General features: G+C 32.0%; 1 protein-coding gene across 6 annotated transcripts in view; it reads right to left on the bottom strand.

Annotated features, from left to right (window-relative positions):
* The window catches only part of SCaMC (Short Calcium-binding Mitochondrial Carrier), a 44,500-nt gene that overhangs the window by 3,717 nt on the left and 14,108 nt on the right, over positions 1–26,675 (bottom strand). For 4 of the 6 annotated variants that reach the window (XM_011497012.1, XM_011497013.1, XM_011497011.1 and 1 more), the window contains one exon: positions 1,922–2,080. In XM_011497012.1, coding sequence (XP_011495314.1) covers positions 1,922–2,080 — 159 coding nt within the window. Of the gene's footprint in view, positions 1–1,921; positions 2,081–6,832; positions 7,058–14,012; positions 14,375–26,675 lie in introns of those variants that run through there. The other 2 variants (XM_011497015.1, XM_011497016.1) reach the window with 2 other exon arrangements.

Here is a 26,675-nt window from a genome sequence, read left to right as displayed (position 1 = left end):
ACAATTCATCGTATTAGCTTATATAATGATTGAAATGAAATGAAGAAAAAACCAATATTTGATTTATGTATTTGAAATTTGAGATAATGACAAGTTCGATATACCGTGTAACCTATTAGATATACTTCACATTTTTAAAATTCATGCCAAATGTCAATTTATAATTTGTTAACAATGAAAGACTTAACTAGACCAGAAATACAAGCATATAATGCACATGTAAATATGGCCTTTTTTTTTTTTAAAGCGCTCCACTTATTCTGTACCAGTATTAAGTCAACTTTTATTATTATAAACTGAAAGTGTAAATTCACAAATAGACAATTTAATCGTATAATACATTGAATTATAAAAAAAAAAATTTACAGTTGTAAGAGCACCATATATATATATATACACACACACACACACACACACACACATATATATATATATATATATAATAGGCATCTATGCATGGGCAATTAAAGAAACTAAAATAACAATTAGAAGAATAAATTACAAGTTATAGTCAAATTATAATTTATAAATAAAAAAAGAAACTAGCATTTGTAACAAAACTTAATAGTCACAGCCATTCTAAAGTATCGTACGAAATAATCCAGAAATTATCCATAAAGCTAACGCGGCCATGAAATTAATAATTATAAGACTAAGAATAACAATGGATATTATGAATTTTTAAATATTAATTTAAAATTTGATTATGGTCGATGACATTTTACTACTGACGTTGAACATCTAAATTAAACAATTCACGAAATGAAATGAATTTATATTATATTATATGCCAACTTAGATAAAACAGATTAACTACACAATGATAAGAAAATAATTTTAAAATATTAAAAATTGAAAACATAAGCGAACAAAACTTCATGAATAAATTTCTAGATTATAGAATACATAAATAAAAGATAATTTTGTTTATCTTTAAACGTTTTTAAAATAATAATAATTTATGAGCACAAAACTAAGCAATATCATTTTTTCTGATGGCCACATTACGTTTAATATATTTGTGTAATTGCAATATGAGAAATAGACGTTTAAATCTTCAACCCAAATAAATAAATAAATACAATTAATTGTATCAACGATAAAATTTTAATATTTATTTGTTTAAACGTAGAACAAAATTCCACTCATTATATTTTATACCTCTACAATTAAATCATACTATTATCTAGTTATATTAATCATATAATTTATTTATGAATATTTGTATTTGCAGTAGCGTAAGAGAGGAACTACATGCAAGTGATGTAGTAATATTAACTTATTTCGTTGTATATTTTATTGATATCTTACACTATATAATTTACGGCTCTTTTCTACTGCGCGAACTATGAAAATTTCTTATTTTTTTGTTTTTTTTTGTTTTTTTTTGTTTTTTTTTTTTAAATTCTCGTCATAAGATAATTGAATAGAATTAATCAAAGTCGGATTAAAAAATTTAGATTATTAAAATCAAAACAATTAATTATTAGCATTTAGGTGAATTACTTTAATAACAAATAATACTTTAATTCAGTTGGTTTACCTTTCTTTTAATTCGACGAATATTTAATATAACGAGGTAATATAAAAATATTATTTTAACTATTAAAAAAAAAAATTATATGCCCATAATGGAACGTACGACAATATTTATACATACTAAGATTATTTTTCAAAATCATCGTATCATTGGCTCTACTTGCATACACTCTGCTTTAATCTTTTGAGTATGAAGACAAAAAACTCTATTAGATAAAGAGCTAATTTTTATAATACAGTCTTCCCAAGGAAGTATAATTTTACAAATTAAAAAATCATCGACCGAGTTCGTCGCTACCTTTCACTAGCGGCGTAATAAATTACGGCCGTGGCTAAAGAACAATATTAAGCCAGTTAAATAATTGATATTTTGAAGCCATACCTGGAGGTACACCTTGATGCGATCGAGGGGTGCGGTGCAGGTACGCGATACCGCCCCGGCAATACCACCGGCGAGGAGGTGACGCCACCACATACCCGAAACCATCTCGCTGTTTGTGAAGTCATCAGGCACACCGATGTCCTCCCCAATGTCCATATACTGTTGGCACAAGAGGCACAATGCTTTTATCAAATTTAAGCTCGTGCTAGAAGGGCTGCGGGGCAGATTCACTTTTAACGTAAAATGTACTTATACAACTGTATAGGCGGAGGGGCCATCGCATATAATATTCTCTTGTCGTGAGATCCCCCCCCCCCCAACCCACCCCCAGTCCCTCCGCCGCTCCGCAATATGCATTTAGAAATTTAATAAATCATTGGCAATCTTCGGGTAAATATTTTACGGAAATTCTTTCCTCCTAATAAGCAATCGAAATTATTTTATATTTTTATTTCTAATGCATTTGGTGTCATGGAAATCACGCTTACCCTTATAAATTACAGCTAACGATATTTCACGTCTAACTTTCTACTCGTTAATCTTATTTACGCAATAATAAATGATGCAATAATTTTTATTTCTAACAAACGACCACCGTATACCGTTAATATTGTATTGAAGCGAATAAATAAACGTTTTTCAATTGTTAAGATTGAATTAAGATTTGTAAATGAAAATCTATCGACTCTATGAATCCCTTTAGACTCTAATTATATTATCGAATTTTCAGTAAAAATAATAACTTCAATTGAAGTAATAACGATGTATTATTCAAACGCAAACACTGATTATGTGCAAACCAAACTATGGTAATTGTTTCATCAAAGTTACAAATGACAAGCAGCAAAGTGGAACGACCCATTTAAAAATCATCCAATTATTATTATTCATGTAACGTAAGACGCTTGCTTGGCTTACAGTCTTTTTTCGAATATACGATACACCCCACCCGGATATAACTAAAATGAGCACTGCATAGCGTCGTCCTCGACATATTCTCTCGTTCGATACGCATTTTGTAAGTGAAGTAAGCGTTCGGTCGGCCAAGGCCGTTGATTTTGGAGAAACGCATTCACCTCGAGTTGCGCAATGAACTTTCGAGAGCTTACACGATCAAGACTGAAACTTTGCTTTCTCTCGGAAAAGGCCCGAGCGAGTGAGCGAGTATATACGCAACGGGATTGGCGTGGCGTGGTGAGGCGAGGCGAGGCGAGGCGAGGCGAGGCGGGCGGAGGGGGACGATAGATCATATATCATTCAATGCATATATAATATATGTATATTAGATTTCATTATTAAATTATTTTCCATTTATAATCGTTATTTGCCTTAATTTCAGCTTTAACTTTACAATTAAAAGTTTGTTTTTCTTAGTCGAGTGAGATTTTGATAATTATTATCATTCGCGTGCGCATCTTCGAAAAATACATCGAATCTTACAAATTTAAATTATAAACGACAACACATCATTGTCAAATAAAAATGAAATAATCTAAGAAGTGTTTAATATTATACCTTTCATCGTTTTAATTTTATCAGTATTAAATCTAAAGAGAAGTTGTGAATTAAAATAAAATAAATGAAAATGAATGAAATTCGACTCTACGGGTCATTAAACTCGCACATAGTTTCAAGATTTAGTTATTCCGACATGCAAAAATAACAAACTATTAAAACAAACGATATTTATATTTTGCTAATATATTAATATATTTAGGCAATTTATTTACAAAATATATATGCTTTTTATTTAATATCTTTGTAATATTTATACGTCACATACGTTTATTATGATATAAATGTTAATGTAAACGTAATTAATGTCGACGCTTTAAATTCGCGAATAAAAAAATTATTATATTTATAAATAAGTAATTAGTTGATCGAGAATAAAATTATTGTCATTTAAATACATTAGCGTTAATCCAATGTTCCGATAATTTAAGTAAATGCACGATACACGCTTCCGTCATGTTTTTGGTATACGGACATCGACAAGCGATTATTATTAACAAGTACGTTCAACTCATTCAAGTCTGCGTTCGTCGATCACTCGTATTCTACGAGTCATTGAAGAAAAATAAAAAAAAAAAAAAAAGAAAGAAAACATCAATACATCTTTAATATCGAGTAAATTAAAAATGACCGAATATATTATTAATATATTAGACTCTTTGCAACTGATAAAGTTTTTAATGCACTTTGAACCCTCTTGTTTATAAAACCTTTAAATTCGATGGACAAACCGATAAGCCTATGAGAATTATTGAAATAAACGTAATAATATCCTGATTCTTAATTATTATGATTATTATGATAAGTGCGAGCCGTAGATATGGAAGGTTTTTGTGCTATGATTGAAGTTAACGAAGGCGAAAGGGCACGAATGCAGAAATGGGACAGCAAGCGATTATGCATACATCATGAAATGCATAGTACAGTGCATAATGATAAAAAGATAAACTTAAAGCGGCAAATTACAGCAAAAGGAATGAGCGGAACTGTCTTGCGACAAGGCTCGTATATCGGTAATTTCTTGTGAAGAATTCGACTCGCTTGGGAGCTCGCATCGACATCTCTATGCGCTCGATTTATCTCGAGGGGACTCGTAACGAGTCATATGCTTTATACTACTTTGGAAATCGCGACTTTTTCGCACGTTTTTGTTTCGTTTGGATCCGATGTCAATATTCAAGAGCAAACAGTGTTATGACGCTACTGTCTACTATATCATCGGCAGACTGGCAAATATTTATAAACATGATAATTGGTGAGTTCGCGAGTGCACGAACTGTTTTTATAAGCTTTCATTTAAGATAAAGTGATTGGGGAACGGTATTTTTAATAAAAAAAAAAAATAAATAAAAAAAAAAAATTTTTTTTGCGTTATAAGAAGCCATTTCTGGCTTTTTTTTTTTTTTGTAAGTTTAATAAATAATCGAGCCTATCGGTAATTCTATCCTTGATTTTATGTATGCGTGTCTGAATTATCGTTTTAATATGATAATATAATATCGTTTTTTTATTTATAATTTTGTCATTACAAATATATACATATTTTTGGTATTTCTTTTATCGGCACCCTTCGACATTCTATGTATGCGATGTTTTTCTCATAAAATTCTGATCTTCTTATGTAAGAAAGAGTATAAAGGGGGGGGGGGCTTATTTTATCACTTTAGAAAGAAAGAAAAAAAAAGACAAGAATAACAATAAATCTCATTAGTATTGAATCAAGTTTTTTTTTTAGTATTAAATAAAGCTCTTAGTGCAATTATCTTATCTTATTCAATATCTTATTATAAAATGTAGATTTTGCAACTTATATCCATTCACTTTAAAGTTAATAAAAACAAACACAAAAAAAATAACTAAAATTCCCAATAGCTACCTTTAATTGAAACAAATCACCTCTATTCTAAAAATGTATTCAGATGAAATAGATTAAAATTAATCTTCCAGAAAATGTCAAAATTTGCCCAACAGAATTTCGCTGGTACAGTGACTTTAATTATTCTCGATAAAATATGTAACATGTAAAATTCAAGTGACGAATAATCGTTACGAGTAAATTGTTATATCGGCAGGACAAATCCTCATCATAGTACTTTATAAAAATATACGTAGGCGCTCTAGAGAAGCAAGCAGACATTCGGGGACGCGACATAAAAGTAAAGCATAACACATTTTTCGCTCGTTATTCACAGAGAGAGAGAGAGAGAGAGAGAGAGAGAGAGAGAAAGAGAGAGAGAGAGAGAGAAATAAGAAAATAACTTTGTCGTTAGCGAAGCTACGCGCCAGTCGTACTCGGCAATGCGGTTGGACCGTAGATGAGAGGAGAAGCCACGTAATTGTCGACAGTCAGTCGCTATCTTCGTTTTTCTATCCTTTGAACGAGAGTAATCACACGAAACCATAAACAGCCGAGTGATGAACATCTCGATTAAACTGTCTATCCCCGCCCACCCACCCCTTCCCGTAAGCTCGCATATGCCAAATTTTCCGCTTTAGCGTAACACGAGTAATGGGAAGAGCGATGAAAAGACGGAATAAGTGGAGGAGAAAATCAATGGTCCGTTGGCCGATTAACGCCGCGCGTTGTCTTGACATTTTTCAATTTTGGCAGAGACATGATTTTTCTACATTAATCCGAGCACGGAGCCCAGTTTTCAAAGCAATGAATTCGCTCGAACAACTTATATAGGCGGTGCTGATTTTATAAATAAATAATTAAACGAGCGAGTAGCTTTGACCCGAGAATGCCTAAATTTTCAATCCGCGCGATCCTACAATACTTAACGAGCCTCTCGCAATCTCTGAAACGCAATTCCTCGGGCACACGAAAATATGCTCTGTCTCGTACTTCGTATGCTTATTGTACATACATAAACCATTCTGCTATTCACGTTTTCTCGTTCGCCCGTCGAACACGCGTATAGGACACGACGAGGGCAACATACGGAGGAGGCATCTCGTGCAGCGCCTTAATATTCTTTGTCACTTGGTATATTTTCGGAGCGAGATTCGACGTCGCGATTAGCGAGGTACTTATGAAGGATCGGTCATATCCCCGCAGCGATAACGTTCATAATAGTTGACGACGGCGAAGCAAGAAGCGCGACGACACTCCGGACGCTGGAGCAGCCCGAATCGAGCGAACGGGGGCCGCGGACCCGAGATTACCATCCTACGGCTCTCCCTAGCAAATCCAGTGACACCAGCCTCGCAGGTAGCGGTCTGCCACCTCCACTTAACGTCCCCCGCAAATCGGCCGAGGGCCTTTAACGAGCGACAATCTCTGGCGTCACGCGTCGCGGCTCGCTCGTGGCGACCTTCGGGCGGCATTAGGCTGTCGGTGCGGACCGCGTCACTCGTACCCCACCCGCCCCCCGGGCCACCGCGGACACTTAACTTCACGTAGATCTCGAGCCATAGGTCGCTGTCGATGTTGTCGAGGGTATCCATGACCGCGCGGGTCGGACGCGCGGAGCAAACTGAGTCGCGCTCGTGAGTCGAGCAACCGAGCCCTTACTACCGCGCAAACGCGACTTCCCCGGGTGCTCGAAGGGGGGTAACCGTATTGCCAGCTGGTACTCCGAGACCCTCCGCCGATTTTCTCGCTGATCGACTCGCGTGCCACTTTCGCGGGCGCTGCCATCGTCCGTCGCACTCATCGCAGTCGCTTAATGAACGAGTGGCGCCAATCCGTCGAAAATGTGTCTCGTTACGTCTGTCGAGATAGCCCGTGAATGCCCGTGAATGCCCGTGGATGCCCGTGGATGGCATCGAGGGTTTTTCAATCATCAACAAGCCTGTTACGGAGAATCGTAGTCTGGCTCAAAGAGTATGTGGTATCCGCTCATGACTCGATATCTCTTTACGTATCTCATCCACGAATGTTATTTAGGGCTTTCCTACTCTTACTATATTATGAGCCAAAATTAAAGTTCGATTCTCAAAATAAAAAAAGAAAGAATATATTTTCACGTACGTCCATTTGTTTTATTAGCCGAGAAATTATTTATATTGATAAAATTCTCACAGCGTATTGTATAGATTACAAAAATTAATGCATTCTATTTTCGGACTTTAATCATCTACTTAATAAGAATCTATAAATGTTGCTGTGGATTTTAAATTTTCAAAACTAATAGGCATGATATATATTAAGTTTATGTAATGTATTTTACGTAAGAAATATAACTATTAATCTTGAGGAAGAGCAAGTATTTCGAACAAAGCAACATTATTCGATTAGCAAGGGTGAAAATTCAATTATATGAAATTATCGAACTTAAACCGATTGTCAGATTATTAAGATTTTGTGATTTTTTTTTTTTTTTTTTTAATTTAAGGATTATTATGTTGAAATAATTTTCTAGCTAAATATATAGATATAAAATAAAATTATATTAAGAGATAAATCCTACTTATTATGCAACAATACAATGATTTGTGCAAAATACAAATCATATAATTGTAAAGTGATTATTCACGTTTGTATATTGTGTGTGTGTGTGTGTGTGTATATATATATATATATATATATATATATATATATATTTATGCATGTATGTACGTGTGTACGTGTGCATGTAGGTATATCTTTGCCGCTGTCACTTGAATAAAAAAAAAAAGTTATTTATTATTCTCGCTTGTGTATTGTGTGTGTGTGTGTGTGTGTATATATATATATATATATATATATATATATATATATTTATGCATGTATGTACGTGTGTACGTGTGCATGTAGGTATATCTTTGCCGCTGTCACTTGAATAAAAAAAAAAAGTTATTTGTTAGAATGACCGCTGATTTATCTAAATAGCTAATATTCACTCAATTTTCATCATAAATTGAAAAATTAATATTAAACTTACATTATTCATCAAATTAAAAAGAATAATAATATATATATATATATATATATATATATATGTATATAAATTACATTTCATCTAATTATTTCATTTATGCGACGATAAAATTATAAAGTATGTGCAATATTGATGTAAACTGCAAGTATAATTTTATTTCAGCATTAAATGAGGGAAAGAAATTATTATAAATAAATTTACAACGCAGAAATAAAAAGGTAGCAACTTCTCGACATGTACACATTGTGATTTTAATTATACATTTGGCAATTGCTGACATTTCGAATGTACAATTAACTATTGCACAATTTATATAGCTACAAATTTCTGAAAGATGAAAATAAAAAAGATATTCGTCAGAGTATTCCTAATATACATGTAGGAAGTACTATTCCCTCTGTCGATGAGACAACAAATTTGCCAACACTTTCAATTACACAAATTAATTAACATAAAATCGTGAAGTGTCGATCGATTCTGTTCCCCCTAGTTTTTTTTTTCTAGCAATTTTGCGGCCACCCGCGGAAAAGAATGATAGCGCACCAAGCGGAATTTAAATTTATCACAAGCACTTTATTAATTCAATACTTGGTCGCACTTAGATTTGACCCTCTCGCAAAACAAAGAAAAATGCGTAATGAACGTGTAAACGAAATAGACAGAATATGATGAAGAAAAAACTTGTCCATTTTAACTATATTCAATTTACTATATCATCATTGCATTATTATCTGTGAATCTAAGTCATAATGATACGAAAACTTTTATTGTAATATCATTAAAATTAATATGAATTATAGAAACAAATCGTTGACTACACCGCGTAATCTGACAAAATCTTATAGAAAAGTTAATAAGATCATCTGGAATTCAATAGCAACGCACATCAACGTTACCATATGTTTACCATTATTCGCACCTCTCAAAGGTCCAAATATTTGAAAGGTATTACCACCGACAACGAACCTATCAATCAATGCGCATAATTTTTCTCAATCGCTCTAAAAAAGAAAAGCTAAAAGGATACGTTTTCCAACAGCCAAAGCACTACTCGTCTCGCAAGCTCATTGTCGTTACGCTCGATGTAGCCGCCCCCGCAACTCCGAACCCCTCGCAGCGTCATCGCGTCATCGAGACAAACTCGCGCACTTTGGCCTTACTTGGAGGAGAAGAGTACGAGCGTAGAGTCGCCGATGACATTAAGTTCGACACGTGGCCAAGTGCAAAGCCGATGCTTATCGCACTTCGGTTGAATGATACGGAAATGTTTCTTCATTAATGAACGTCTAAATGCCACTGATCTTATTTTCTGAAACGAATCCAACTTAAACAGGATAATTATAATGGCTGTATCGTAGTGTTCACAGTTTCGAATCGATTATGCTTTACGTCTATTGGATCGATAATAACTTTACAGTTATGTTTCCATTGAATTGTTTCACACAAATGTCTATCACGCACGTAACGAAAATTTTTAAAGTAAAAGCGAAAAATAAGCCACTGAATGCTTGCTTGACAATGCAAAAACAAAAAAAAAACAAAAAAAAGAAGGTATAAATTCGAAGATTCGAGGGTAAGAATTTTAATTTTAAATTTAATAATATTTTACGGTTGGTTACAGAATTCACTATGATTTTTCTGTTTTTTAAGTCAGTCGATTTATCAGGACAGAATAGTAACGAATTCCCTAGTAATAAATATAAACGTGTGCGCACCTGTTTAACTTTGTTTTGCCATAACACAAATCCAAGATTTGTAAATGTATACATTGCAACATAAAAACAGTCACTTGAATATAATCTTTCACTACTCACTGTTATTTATTTAACAGAATTTTGATTAATTTCTACGCATATACAGAGATCGTATGTTTCCAAGTTGCCACTTACAAATTTCCTGACCACACTGATATATATTTAAGTGCAAGATATACCGTTTAGATGAAATGTAACATGCTCAAGCGTGTCTAGGGTATGGCAGATGTCGCCAAATAAATTTTATATGTAACAGTAAATCCTATTGGTTCGGGCACAGGTAAAATTTGGTTGGACTGAAGTTTTTCGCATAATACAGCGTCAAGACGCACTAGATATATAAATTATTGTAGGAGAAGCCATGAGATATTCCTTGATTTCATTTTATTAATTAATAATCGATAAGATTGTCCGAGAATAATTACTTTTCAAAAAATTCACAAGCATTATTAGATAGTCAATCTGTTCATTCGGTCGTCATTAACTTCTTATTGTTCATATACATATATACATATATTATGTATTTATTGTCGTGTATTTATTTGAACATACTTAATGTTTCAATAATTATCCGCAGCATTAAACCAGTGTTGATATATATAATTAGATTGACAATTTCTTTAGTTTAGTCAATTCGGGAGTTTATAGGTACAGAATATACATTATATTCATAATATATATATATATATATATATATATAAGAAAAATATATAATATAATAAATATAAACTGAATATACGAATATTTAACGTTTTATATAATAAATATTTATAACGTTATATAGAATGCATAATTTACGGGCGGGAGGCGATTAATTTTTCATAGAAATTAGTTATTATTTCGACACCATTTCCTTCCTATGTTGATTCAGTCCTCGATTCATTTTCATACAAATCACATGCGCGTCATACTTAAAAAATCTTAAATATCATCTACTCGAAAGGATTTCCATCATATAATTATTCGAAAAAAGAAAAAGAAAATAACCAAATTTATCTTATAATATAAAGTCAAACTGCAATGAGCTTTGTAGAATAATAAAGTACAAATTAAATAATTTTATGATGGAATACAAATATAAATATCGGTATCCAAGAGTATCATTTAGATAATTTGCTGGAATGTTATTAGATAAATTGAATAAACTGAATAATTAAATATAATTATTTCTACGGTGATTTTATTATCGTTAAACTTATCTTTAAATTGTATAAAATTACAATTGTACTCTCGATCATTTTTATGCATACACATCAATTTATAACATTGTTGAAAGATAATCTTATATAATCTTGAAGATCTCTCTCTTTTTTTTTTATACGGATCTGGCTCGAACAAGCGATTCGATTTTTTTAGTTTCTTTTTTTCTCAACAAATGACCAAGCTTTTACCGATCAACTTTAATCGCAATATATATTAAATTTATTCTGATAAAATTGTAATTTCAAATGATTCTACTCACCCTAGTAATTATTTATATTCAATAGTAATAAAAAAAAAAAATCAAAATTTACGTAAGTACAATTACAAAAGTTTAACAAAGGCTTAAAAACATACAAGCTATGAAAAATTATTTATATCACTTAATTGTAAAATCAACTACATTTAATAATATTGTTGAGAGTTTTTGAAAGCTCCTTATTTCTCTAGTTGTTGAATTATAAAAATTTTCTCATACATATTATCGGAAATTTTTAAGTAATTTATTGCGCCTACTAATGACTTCTCTATTTTGTATTACATTTTCTTAAAGATACGATACCACGGTTTCTCCAAACAAAAGAGAAAATTACCCATCCATATTAATTGTAATATATATTTACTTGTTTGATTTGTTTTATTTGTTTAAAGGTAAATGATAGCTCGTTGATTACAATTTACAATTCTATATGAACGTATATGTTGAAAATATAGTTTTGGAAACATTTTTTTTTAAATAATAGAATAAATAAATATTATAGAATCAATGTATATAAAATATGAATTTTATATGGAATATATAATATAATAATCAATGCTAAATAATTATAAAATATTCCTAAGTATTTTGTATATATTTCTTGTAAATTTGTGTCTTAGTGCAGAATATAACAGTTGGTTAGAAAATAAATTAGTATTATGACAGTGAAAAAGATTTGTATACGAAATTAAGTGAGTTAAACAATCGTTTCGATGACTATACGTATGCTCTACTCCAATATAGTTATGGAAGACGTCACACTATTTAGTTTTCATTATAAATGATGTCAGATACTAGTGAACACTGACTGTTGACTTGTGCGATTATCGTTATCAGATGTTTGTTATTTATTATAACCTGACACGTATTAATCTAAACAATTACGTCACAAATTTACAAATGCATACTATTCGTGTAAACTACCAGTGCATAAAAATTGTATTTTTATTTTCTTGGTAATTTATAAAAATTATGTTTAGAATGTCATTTTGCGATAACGTTTAACTGTCTTCAAATTAAATGTCTTATATGTTTTCTATACGACGTCAATGTAAATACAATAAAATAGTATTTCCTAGTACTAATATTTGTGTTACATAATTTCAGTTATGATTAAGAGAAACTTTAAAATTAATGAGAAAGAAGAAATTAAGTTTGTGCTTTTTTTTGCTCAAAGCGTCGTATAAGCAAGAATACGAATACTTGAATTGTTATTTTATAAAATTTTCATTATAATACTAACGTGCCATTAGAATTTATTCTGCATTTATTGTTATTTCAAAAATCTTTCTAAAATCTATAAAAACGTAATTACCAATAAGTTTTATAAGTAAAATAAATTCCTTACGTATAATATACGTATGTAGATAAATTATAATCGACAATATGTGCATAAGAGGCAATTTATTATTTTTTTTTTTTAAATAATTTTTTGCTATTTTGAAATTAAAATGCGTGTAATCAATACGATGTTCTAGTATTAATTGGATATCACAATACATCCTATTACAGATAAGTTGTTTAAAATTTCCACTAAAATCTAATAAAGCACATAAATATGTCATACGCAGCAGCAGAATCATTAGACAATCATACATTTTCATTTACACAAATGCTCGTGAAAATAACGTTGCCCCCCCCCCCCCAAAAAAAAAGAAGAAGTATAATAGAAAAAACTATTCGTTTTAAAAATTGCTGCTTATAATTATTTTCAACAAGCAGAAAGTGCCAAGAATTTGTTATCAAAAGATGTAACAATGACTTAGCGACGTACATCAAGAGTGTTACTGGAAAAAAAAAAACATGCACGGCAATTAAATAATAGATTATGATTGTTGCATCAAAGTTCGTGAGGAGAGAATGAAATTAATAATGTTATGAAGGGCACATAATTTTCTATAGGCTCGCTGAGCACGTCGCTCGAGGAAAGTGAGGTTATAACTTCTCGGTTGTGTAGGTTATGTTCGTCTGTTTGTTTTGCCCTCTTTTTCCTTCGTTCGTCGACTCCCCGTCGTACTGTTGCGCTTAAACACGTGTCGAGCGAGAGCCGATTGGGTAATACCGCGCCGTCGATCCATTACTTGGTAAAATTCAATTTTCCCTCGTAAAAAGAAGAAAAAAAAAACAATAATTCTCTCTTCCCGTTCTCATACTGTGAATTTTTTCATACACGGGGAGATAGTGCCCCGCGAGCGACGTCACTCACGAAATTCATAGCCAATTGAAATTTCGCAGAGGAAAATCCTCCCCCGTAGTCTGACACTCCTGGCCTTAGATTAGCGTCGATACGAATTGTCGAATGTCTCAAACGGGGAAAAAAAAAGTAGAAACCGTCAAGTAATCGCCGCTTCGAACGTCCGTGATTGCACGGGCAACGGCATTTCGAAATTTCCGAATTATTGGAAAAGAGAAAACTGTACGTGCGAGGTAACGATTTTGGCGCTTTGCTAGTTGGATTTTATTATTATTTTTTTTTTTTTAAAGCTCGATATACCCACCCTTTGGAGTTGTTCATGGTAGTGATGCAGGAAGTCGATGCAGAGTTGACAACCGCACGCGAAGACGTCCTGCTGCTGTCTGAGCATCGTCGCGGAGTCACGGGGCTCGCGGACCTTCACCGTTATCGTGTGTCCTGGACACAGGCGCACGACTACGGACACCAACAACGCCGATCCAGCGAGCGACTGACGTTACGATTCTTGCAAGGCGACCAGTTACGGGCCCCACGAACCGTTGAGACCGTAACGCAGTCGCGAGCGGCGCCCCGATCGCCGTTACCTACTTCCCTCTCTGTCTTTCCCAGCCTCTTTCCATCCCACCATCGTTAACGCCAACGCCAACATCGCCGCCACTATCGTCGCCGCCGTCGCCGCCGCCACCACCACCGCTACCGCCATCGCCACCGCCACCGCCACCGCCAACGCCGTCACCACCACCGTCGCCACCACGTGCAAAAGGTGCTGCGGTGTTCGAAACAAGATTAACCTTTCTCGCGCTGGCTGAGTAGCGCTTTAATGTCGAATGGAGAACATTTTGTTAAGCCTTAACAAGGGACGAACGCCGTTCGATTTGTAAATTTAACTTTATCTTGTAAACATGTAATTATTATTCATTACAGGCACTATTTCCACGAATCCCTCTTGGGATTTTATTTACTTTACGGAGAAATTGTACATAAAAGGGAGTAATAGCTAAGAGAGCGTAAGGGAAGGGGGAGGTGGAGGAGGAGGATTGAAAATAGAAACGAAGGATGGATACGCGCTGTTTAAATAAAATTTCTACTAACACGATGATAGTACGTAGTTAGTATAAGAGTAAGTAGGGGTGTGTTAAGTTTTCGCTGCTCATACTCTTCTTATCAATAGCAAATGCTCGAGGGACTTCTTATATGTCATATGGACGCCGATGATTTGGCTAACGCGAGTGTAGAAGCACTTGGACAATTGATACTTGAATCGACAATATATGAGCATAATTTTCAATACATGCACGTGTACGTGAGAAGGCTCCCCTATTGGATTAATGTGCGTGAGAATTCGAATTGTATGCAGTAAATATCTGCATCAATCGTGAATGTATGGCCAATGCTTCTAAGCCAATTCACGGGAGCGTCTGCAGCACGGAGGGAATATGTGTCAGGTGCATTCGGTATAAAATTAGCTCAAACTATCCGGAAATAAACTTGGATGATTTGGATCGAGAAGCTCGTTTATAATATGGATATGTAGTTGGATCGAGACAAACAAAATTATAAAATCTACAATTACGGCTGATCAATTAACGAATAGGGCAGTGAGACCGTTTATTAAAATACAATGGTTACATTGCGACACGATCGCATTCGCGATAGAAATATAAATTGGAAACTATATTAATATCATAGACGACTACTTGCTTTACATTCTACGATCAATACTAAAATTATCGATCACTTTCGGTTCTAAATACATCCCACCCCACCCCTCTCCCGCCCATGCACACAGTCAGTCATTTTCACTAGTCGAATTCCACAAGCCAGTTAGCACATCAGTGCATTTCCTCCGTATTATTCGATGCCTTTATTATTAAATATAAGTAAAAACTTTCTCTCTATTATGATGACGATGACGATGACGATGACGATGACGATGACGATGACGATGACGATGACGATGACCATCTATCCTAACCGAACACAACAGCTCTTTACATATTTACCCTTTCTATATAAATTCCTTTCTGTCTAATATGGCGATGAGCAAAATTACACACAATCGTCTCTATAATTTTCATCATTCGTCATCATTAGCATCAAATGGATTATTACAATTTTTCAGGCACGATCGTGTTAAAATACAAATCGTTCGTACTCTCGAGCTCTATCGCGGTTGCCTCTCTTCACGCTCAACGGCCGAAAACTCGAGTGACGCTGCTATGTAGGAGATAACGTTACTATAATGGGGACAACCAAGCGAATGCACTATTCACGTGCTATATTAAGACGAGAAATCCAATTGCCATCCGAATGCTTTATCGGCTTGGGTTCTGTCTCGTGGAGCACATAAGTAGGAGATGCCCTTTCCTCTGCATCGATAAATGGATGAGTCACTTTACGCAATACTTGATTTTTAAAGCATGAATGGGCATTACACGAGTAGTATGCAATTATCGATTCGGGATTATTATAAGACTCGAGCTTTGTCTTACAGTCCTTAATAGTGACCAAGTCCACCTTTAACAATGGCATGGAAATAACGTTTTTCCAAAACCCTTACTTTGTCTCGGCAAGTACATAAAGTTAAGTAAATTGCACACTTCTTAAAAAGAAAAAGAAAATCAAATCTACTTTTATTAGGCAAGAACAATTTGTACGCATTTGTCATGAAGTTCATGGAATTTAAATGTTCCAATGCATTCGTGAAAATTTGATTTATTCTCTAGCCGGTGGAGGTATAAGAACAAACATTGTCTTCTCGATATCTATTCAGTATGTAAACCGATGAGCCGTAATTGTCTTTTAATGTAAGCGCATGAAAAATGTATCATAATTTTTATAATTACAAAGTATTATTTTTATTTCGTAAAGGTAGGCAAATTATAAGGTTAAAGTTAACGACGAAATTAACTGTTTCATGGAAGACAAGTAGTTAATTATACCCATAATTCCAATATAAGTAATATAGTAATAATACAGAAAATTTAATTATTATCGTAATGGTGTATTCCGAAAAGTAGCTTTTTTTTTTTTTTTTTTTTTTTTTTTTTTTTTTTTTACAAGCTATAAGAATTAATCGATATAGTAAATGTAAATTCGTAAATATTTAAATATTTATCCAACGAGATGAAAGTAAATCAACGAATCACCCATGAAAAAAGCATTAACTATTTTCGTATAGTAATTTACCTATTGTTGAGATTATAATTTACCAATCTTACAAAATCAGGACATTTGAAAGGAATAAATTGACGGCGGCGATTCACGAAATCTTTTGAAATAAAGTTTTCTATAAATGTTAAATACAATATTATATTATTAGTATATTATTATATCTCATTATTATATCTCCGTCAGTGTTAGCATTATAATATGTACATAATAAAATACTTGTAATTGATATTACTCCCAACAAATTCAATACCGTATCAATCTATTTATCAGGTCGTAGGTGCACGAAGTACGGGAAGAAAATAAGCATTAATGCTTAAGTGCAAATTGTGAAGGAAACACCAGCCCATTATAAAGTATTGTAATTATCAGAAATGCATTTCAAAAAGAAGAAAAAAAAAAAAAAGAAAGGAAAAAAGAAAAAGAAAAACCGGAAGGTACAAGTCCCGACCGTGAAAAGATTCGCAAGGCAATAAAGGACAATAAAGCCCCATACAATTTCCCATATACCCGATCCTCGATTCTCAAATATAATCGGCTTTCGGTTAACGTGTCTCAATTCAAAAATACTCCTTATCCCACAAAACGCAGGTAGAGAAAATTTTGGCATAAAAGGGATTCATATGGGTTGGACTAGTCATTACTCGACTGTTAACCATCGTCGCTCAAGTATCTCGAGTTCATCGTCCTAGCAGTCCTGTCACTAACGCCATGGTTGTTGGTACCGAGCATTTAGGAGTCGAGCAGTGCTCCCAACGTTTGCAGTGGGAATGCGAGTTCCGCGAGCAGCTCGAACGTCGTCTGAACGAGCGGAAAATGAGTCACGAGCGAGACCGCCACCTCGAGGACAACCAGCGGCTCCATCGGCAGATACAAACAGCGAGGAAGGATCTGGAGCGGCTTTGCCGTGACAACGAGCTGCTGCGCAACGAGAACGAGCTGCTGCGCGCGCAGGCGAAGGAGCACGAGGAGTCGAGCGGACGGACCCTGGCCCCGGCTGCCCTCAGCGAATGCAGCGAGAAGTCCCTGCGCTACGCCTCCTTCATGCTGCCGAGATTCAACGGCACCGATCCCACGGAGTACGCGCGCACCTGGCTCAAGGCCATTCAAAAATGCCAGAGCCTCTTCGGCTGGACCGAGGCGGAGACGCTACTCGCGGCGAGGGTTTCGCTCGAGGGACCGGCGAGGCAGTGGCTCACGATGCAGCGCCGGGATGTCACCACCTGGAAGGAGTTCAAGCACGTATTCGAGAGCCGGTACGGGAAGGAGGAGACATCAGCCACGAGAGTACATCTTGCTCTCGCTCAGCGCAGGTGGATGAAGGGCGAGGACGTGGACGAGTACGTGAGGTGCATGAAGGACATGGCTCAGAGGATCGGCCTCGAGGACAACTATACGAAGGAGTACTTGATCAACGGCTTTACGGACGACGAGCTCGTGCGCGTCGGTCTCAGGAAGATCGAGACCCTCGACGAGCTTGACACCGCTCTCGCCCAATACGACGAGATTCAATTCTTGAAAGATATGAAGGAAAGTGCAATGAAAGCGACCGAGAAAAGCTGCTACAATTGTAAGGTGACCGGGCACTTATTTCTCTCCTGCAGCCAGTACGAGGAAAACGGCTTCCTTAGGCTCGCCATTATTATTTTCATCATTTTCTTTATAATGGGCATGTAATATTATCAGTTTATGTATGTGAGCGTTGGTTAAGCTGTATATAGTTATCTTACGTAATAAATGAAATATTCTTCTTTTTTTTTTTTATAATTTTAAAAGCGTTGATATTATTAAAAAAACCTTTTAATCCTATTAATTTGCTCGAAAGGATATTTTATCGAATAATTAAAGTATGTACTCTTGTTATGGCTTTATTTGTATAATACTCTGTACGTTATACATTATGCAAACAATGTTTATATCTTGCTGTTATAAAGAAAAGATTCGTTTAAAAAATTTTTTTATTCATTATTGGAAGTAATGCAAATGCAAGTCATTTTGGAAAATTTGAATTTAAAATGTTCTGAAACATAAGACGAGTAAAAATTTCATTTTTTCCAATAGAAATCTTTATACTTATTATTTCTTTATGTATTTCTTATATTTTATAATCAATTGCATTAAATTTATCCTACTTACATCATATATATATTACTCTAAATAATAATAATTATAGGTAATATTCAACGAGTTATTGACAAGATTAAATTAATTTATTATTATCATTTATACTTATATATTTTAACGGCTATACAAATGGATAAATTATATGATTTTCAATTATATTCTTTAAAGAACAATAAAGAATTTCATATTATTTTTTGTGAAGCTATACATTGACAAAGGTTTTGGCAAACTTTTGGAAACAATACTTTAATGTTATTTGGAACGTTTGAAAAAAAAAAAAGAAAATGCAAAATTGATATTATAACTTAGACAAATTTTTTTTTTTTTTTGTTTCTGTTTCTCTTTAATGCACTTTCGATATAATTCACGGCACTTTTGTATAAATTATTATTTATGAATCATTATTTTTGAAGAAAATTGATTTTCAAGCCCAATTGAGTAACGGACCAAGTTGATATAAAACTATAATTGAAAAGCAACGATCATTTCATGTCGTTGAAGCAGATAAGCTTTTCATTATCATTTATTATTCCTATCGAAACAATTACTATGCTTAAAGAATGCAATTCGGAGTTCGCAGTGAAACGGCAGACGCCGAGTTCATCTAGAATTTCGTGCTCTGGGAGAGCCAAAATTAATTCATTACCCCATTCGACGAGAGTGTGAGCGTTTAAAGAGTCTCGATTTTATCGCAGTCCAACTCGTGTATTTCGAAACACAGATAATACACACACTCGTACATTAACTTAAGTAGTGACATACACTTTACTTTTATTTATCGTGCAATATTCTTTATATTTGTACTCTTATCGTTGTCGATAATATAAATTTTATCGTAGCTCAAGGTCAAGATTTTCTCCTTTCAATAAAAGATCTTTTATTCGTAATATCTATCTGCATATATGAAAATATGAAAATTTTAATATTGAATTTAATGTTTCGATTTTTAATTGAATTATAATTAAAAACAAAATATATAAATTTATTTCATGATTTTAAGCGGATGAATCAAGTGATGAAAATTGCAATATTGCTTGGATTTTCTGTTGAATTCAAAATTGAGCATGAATTTATAGATTATTTTTAAAATGTGGAACACAAATTAAACAATTGTTTTTATTCACTATGTCAATAATAAAATAACCGAATATTTATAATGAATATTGTGTTGAATATTATGATTACTGCGATGAACGATGAACGATCATCAAAATACTCATTTATAATAAAAGTTAGGCCAACTAAACTAAATTAGCACTTTAAAGTGTTAATTGGAAAGTTAAATAAATAATAAATGTTATAACTACACTAATCTATAAAAAGGAAATAGAAAAAAGTAACAAAAATCTTACTTATCAATTATTTCCATGCCTAGTCTTTTTATTCTTATTATTATTATTATTGACAATTAATAATTTATACTGCTTATTCGTAAATACCCTTGTAATATCGTATATACTTTTAATAACAAAATTTTATATAATATACATGAGAAAATAAGGCCCATCTGCGATAAAATAACGTAATGTTTATCATTAATTTTTATATTTTTAAAGAATTAAAAAAACACTTTATCTTGTAAATTATTATTATTCGTAGATGTAGTTGAGGCTAAAATTCTGAATTTACGTTGGTTGAATCGAGAATGCTACATTATACAAAATAACTGTCAATGGAATAAACATCTATAAGGTTCAATTAATCATGAAAATATTAAAGTACCTATACTTCATATTATACATGATAAAGGAATTTGATTTAATCGTGAAAAGAAAACGAATTTTAAAAAGCCAATTGTCCCTTATTAATGTTTCTCAACATACTATTTACTCCTATGTTTACTATATTTTTTCTATACTATATCGTTATATTATGAAAATTTATTACGAAACTATTAATTAAAATGCGCTCATATGATAATATAGTAAAATAGAAAATGTCAACTTATACGGATGTAATGGAACACGGAAATAAAATTTATTTTACCCTATTTTACCGTCGCTTATTAATATGTCAATTTAATAATGCTTTTCATAAAATTTGTTAATGAAGTGTTTGTTACGGATATTATCGAGTTATGATCAATCTTGTTTAAATTTTTAGCATAGAAAATTTATGTAACAAATTTACATTGCAATCTGATACTAAAGAATGATGGCAAAAATACGAAGAAGACATTGATTAAACGTTTTTATATTTTCACATACGACTCGACATTTCTCCTATCCAAGCAACAACTTCTAACTCATGCATTACCATTGTACTAAATATTATACCAATATATTATGATAAATATTGTCGAAAGCTCATGAATTTGCATTACAATGCTCAAGTCGCATTTAAACGTCACACCTAAGCGTACTTTTCCCTCTATTAACAACTCGTACAATGCTTATTGCAAATATTTGGCTGTTGGATTTTTCATTTAAAAAAACAAAACATCATAATATTATGTTTTAGAAAGTTTTAAATTTTCTTTATTAATGTGTGTGTGCGCGCGCGCGCGCGCGCGCGTGTGTGTGTAAACGTGAGGTGAGGGGTTGTAGGCTTAAGCTATACGTTACTGCAATGATTATTAGGATCGCGTAATAACCAGACGGTCTTATCACGAATTAACGTGCATCAAGTTGATAAATTAGTGATAAACAGCGTATTCACTGAATAATGAGTTTTTGCGACAATAGTTCAAAGTTCTTTGATCTTTATCAAAATTTCCTACTGCATTCATATCTACATTGCACTAACTAATTTGAGGTAATTTATTTCTTTTCTTGTATTAACACTTTAAATACAATGCGCCGAATAAACGGTTATTGACCTTGTGAATCGACAATTTCCGGCAACGGCATCCGTGTTGTTTTAAATTATAATGTTGCTTTTTATTGTTATTATCTTATTTATATTCATTCAAGTTATGTAAATTATTTTATGTAGCCTGAATCAATTTTCAAACAATTTTTCCTTTACACCAGTAAAATAATCTTTCTAATATGTTTATCATTTATTCACACTGATTCGCAAATTGGACGATATAATTTGTATCCAATTTCGTATAAATTATTTTACATTTGCATAATTTATGGAAAAAAAATATATATAATAATTTATCATATAGGATTAATTTAAAATTATTTTCATGTCCAATTATTATTGCAGTGGCTCACTTTGTTATTTATCAGAAATTAAATATAATATAAAAATATTTTATTCTATACAATGTTTGTTAATCCTCTTATGTCTATTTGGAATTTTTAATATGTTCAGTTAAGACACTTTTCATGACATGAAAACGTTAAAATAATAATACCTTATCCAGTAAGCGCAGGAAGTATTTATTTTTTATATCATTAAAGCCTTAACTAAACAGATTAAAATAATAATACATTTTCTAGTTTGGTACAAGTGTTAATGAACTATGACGAAATCGGTGTAGTATATCATAAAAGGACACGACACGAGAATCCTATCTATTAATTCTGCAAAATTTATATGCTCTTAAATAAAATACATTTTTCTTATATTTTAGATAAAAAAAAAAATTGGTATTATTTGTATAGACTGCCGTAATAATTAAACATTTAAGAGAATGTAAGCAACATTAGAGATGATTTTTTTTTATATTATATACAAATATGTAACTTTACGTAAATTTCTATCATTATGAATATCGTCAGAGTGTAATAGATAATATTTTATTATCGAACTATTTATTGAAAATAATTTCGTATATGTAATTACAATCTTTATCTATCCTAAAACTTATTTGAAATTAAATACACGTGAATTCGCGTATCTTTTAAATTTACTCCTATTAAAGATTATAAATTTACAAATTACAAATATAATGTGCGAATGAACGTTTATATATACACAAACTATCTACAATATTACAATGATTAGTTATATTGTTTGGTGAATTTTTATAACTTTGTTCTCTTTGTTATCTTGGTATATTTTCGTACGGAAAATAATCAATTATAAAATATCAAATCTTTCTAATCACGAAAGACGCGGTGCTCTCAAAAAATCTCAAGAAATCTATTGACGGAGTAGTAGTAATTTTTACAAATTTTTACAACAAACAATGTATTTGCGACTAAAATTTTAAACTAACGAAGCGATATTAAGATGATTTTAACGATAATTAAAATTTGTTTTATACCCATATTCCAAGTGAATAAGTATTTGTAATCATTAATCTTACTAACGACAATCGATTAGGATACATAACTCACTATTGTTAAACAAAAATTAGACTATCTTAGAAAACACATACAAACTATATAAACTTCACATAACACAGATTCAAAAATAAATAAAACAATGATATCGGGCTTTTGTGACCACTTAAACAACGACCCAAATCACGTGCATCATTATGTCGTTGGAAAAAACGAAAATGTGTGGGAGCTGCATCAGCTACGAGTCACGTGTAATCGTAAGTAAATAGCATAAAATAAAATCACAATTCTTGTTAAGTCTTATAGCCTCCACCATGGCGTCCTGCTTTACAGTTTCACCAAATTATAATAATGCTAGACTATTGTTGTTCCTAATCGAGAGCGCGTGCGCTATGCGTGACAATTGCTTCTGTGGCGTTATCTTACTGCTCTAAGCTTCGAATGGACACATGAAATATTTCATAGAAAGTGAGTAAACTCACGAAGCACGTAATCAATGAATGCGGACGAGGTCTTATTTGTAAGAGCCACGTGCTTTGCGATAGGAACACGATAGCAAACGATCGAGTGTTTTTTCCTCAATTTACGATAATGGCAGAAATGTATCATTCTAAATGAGCGATTGAATTTCGTTTTATATAAAATGAGAGAAGCGATAATTATCGAAAACTATGAAGTATACTAGCATTTAAAGTATTTTTGTAAATACAACTACGTTTTTTAACAATTGAGTTGGATTTAGATATTGTAAGTACGATGAAGCGATCGAATTTTTTGTCCATATGCAGTGTACAGATAAATTAAATCAAGTATTACCAACTCTACTCCGCTTTTAATTAATTATAATATATATGTTATAATCCAAGGATATATCCTTTTGAAGTGTATTCAAAGATTATCTAATATGAAAATGCATTTTAATCAATTCTTAGAATAATCATTATTTTTATCTGTATACTTTAATTTAAACAGACAATGTTTGAAAATGTCTATCAATTTTATACAAAATTATTTTATTTTGCTCTGTTCGTAAAAGTATTATTTTTATATTTATAATGATGTAGAACCGAATCTTATGATATTATTATAGACAATTGTATGTTTTTTGTTTTTTTTTTCAGAACTTCGATGAAACCAAAAAGTTTTAAATAGTCGCATTAGCTAGATATTTTTCATAGTTTTTTTTTTTTTTTTTTAAAGTTTGAAAAGAATCCTACAAATAAATGTTGGAAAGATATTTGTCAGCCCTCGAAAGACAAGAAATATAAAAGAAAGACACGTCACATCAAGTCCGTCGATGTATAAAAGATGAACTTGGAGCTGAAACCATGACCGTCTATTATATAATAGCGAACTGCAATCTTAATTTATATAATTAAAGTACAAGTGGTAAAAATCCTCCGATAAGTCGTCCCGAGCTCCATAGCGATGACGTTAGTGGATTCTACGAATTATCATGGGGGATTTATGTAGAATGCACTTGAAATTTCCAATGACGTTGCCATGAGCGTCATTTGATTAAAGGTTCGGTTGTTATAACGAAATCATTATCTAACGTGGCATAGAATTATTGCAAATGTTACGTTGCAAAAAGTTAGGTAAATTTATAAATGATTACAATATAATTCTGTAAAATATGCAATCTCGTATTCATTAATTAGTGCTTATAATTTGAAATATTGATGGTTTCAATGAAAAAGTGACTAAAACATTCAAAAATAATTTCACGCCCGATAAATGATACGTTTGCAGTTTTAAATTAATTTTTGTTTGATATTAACTGAATCGAAAGGCTGTTGTTTAAATTGTTTATTTTCTTTTTTTCAACAAGTTTCCTATTGAATTAAACTCTATCGAAATATTTACCTGAATTTAATGTTGAAATGCATCAAGACTAAAACTTTCAATGATCTTGCTTATAATTACAAATATTTATATGAATTACTTTTTACAAAAAATAATAAAAATTGTAAGAGTATTTTGTAAATATTCCTTTTAAAATGTGCCTTATTTTCTTTAAAGCTTCTAACTGAATTACAAACAAAATTTTTATTATTGTATTCATCATAATCACCACTTTTACTACATCGAATTGAAAGATAACGTATACTAGTAATTGCATGAATACATTAGCAATTCATCATTGCAATCAATGATTACTAAAATAAAGAAATTTCGCTCATACCGTATGATTATTATTATTTTATTAATTTTCAATGATTAATATAATTGGCTTAACAAACACGAAGAATAACTGAATAAAAGTGACATCTGAATCAGCCAAATGAATATTTAGTTTATTGTAACGTTACTTATTTATAAATAACAATTCATTCTTACAGATAAACTTATGCAAGCTCAGAATGCAATTGATCTGACTAATTCATAAATGTTTATTTATCTTGTTTAGTAGTGACACAAATCGAAACATATTCAATTGTAATTAATAGTTTTCCATTAATTAACTAAAAAGTATTTCGTACAACTAATATACATCAAGACGAGTAATTTTAAGCTTAATGTAAAAAATTGAAAGTAAACAGTAATAAAGATTTTAAAATAACTTTATCCAATACATCATTTAATAAAATAAAAAAGGCAATATGAGGACAATCATATTTTAACAAAATTATTCAATTTTGCACACATTTTAAATTTATGCTTTAAAGCAACAACGTACATTTATTTACCCGGTTGTGATTAATAAATAACGGGAATTGAAAATAAACTAATAAGTAGTATCAAATATTAAACAATGATTATAATTTACTATAATACTGTATTATAAAATAATTATAATATTATTCTGTGATTAAAATTATCTTATTAACTATATTAAGTTATATTCAAGTATGGTAGTAATAATTTAAATACGTAACAAGTTTAATAAATCATTAGTATTTTTATCAGTCTACTTTAATCAATGTATATTAACCAACATATAATTAAACTAATTAATTAAATAACTTTTATTTCACAGCTGCCTTAAGACATGACAAATTATTACGTCTTGTACTCTAGAAAGTTACTAGTCATGTGCAATCCCTTTCTCATCTACGTCTATATAATAATACAGAAGCAACAATATCAATAACGACATAAACAAAAGTGATAATACAAATAATAATAACGACAAATAAATTGTGAAATTACGGAATAAATGAATGTGACACATTATTAGTAGAGTATGCGGGGTAATAAACAAATGTATGCTCTTTCTGTCCGTATGTAACTATCTAATAGACCTTGATAAGGACAGTGATTCAAATTGATAAGAAGAATACGAATTTGCTTTTCTACTATGGATTCCATTTCCGTACTAATAGTTGCTTGCTATTTCTTTCTTTGTCACTTAGATTTCCATGATTTAATTTTTACATTCATAAGGAAAATAACGATGAAAGTATCTAATGTACGTATCGCTATGTGCTTGTACGTACTTGCATGTATTACCGAGAAAAATTATTTTATCTAATCATAGTTTAGAATTT

The sequence above is a fragment of the Ceratosolen solmsi genome, unplaced genomic scaffold (assembly GCF_000503995.2).
Source record: "Ceratosolen solmsi marchali unplaced genomic scaffold, CerSol_1.0 scaffold13, whole genome shotgun sequence".
NCBI lineage: Eukaryota > Metazoa > Arthropoda > Insecta > Hymenoptera > Agaonidae > Ceratosolen > Ceratosolen solmsi.
The sequence above is the reverse complement of the archived record's forward strand: the minus strand, read 5'-3'. Positions and strand labels throughout refer to the sequence as shown.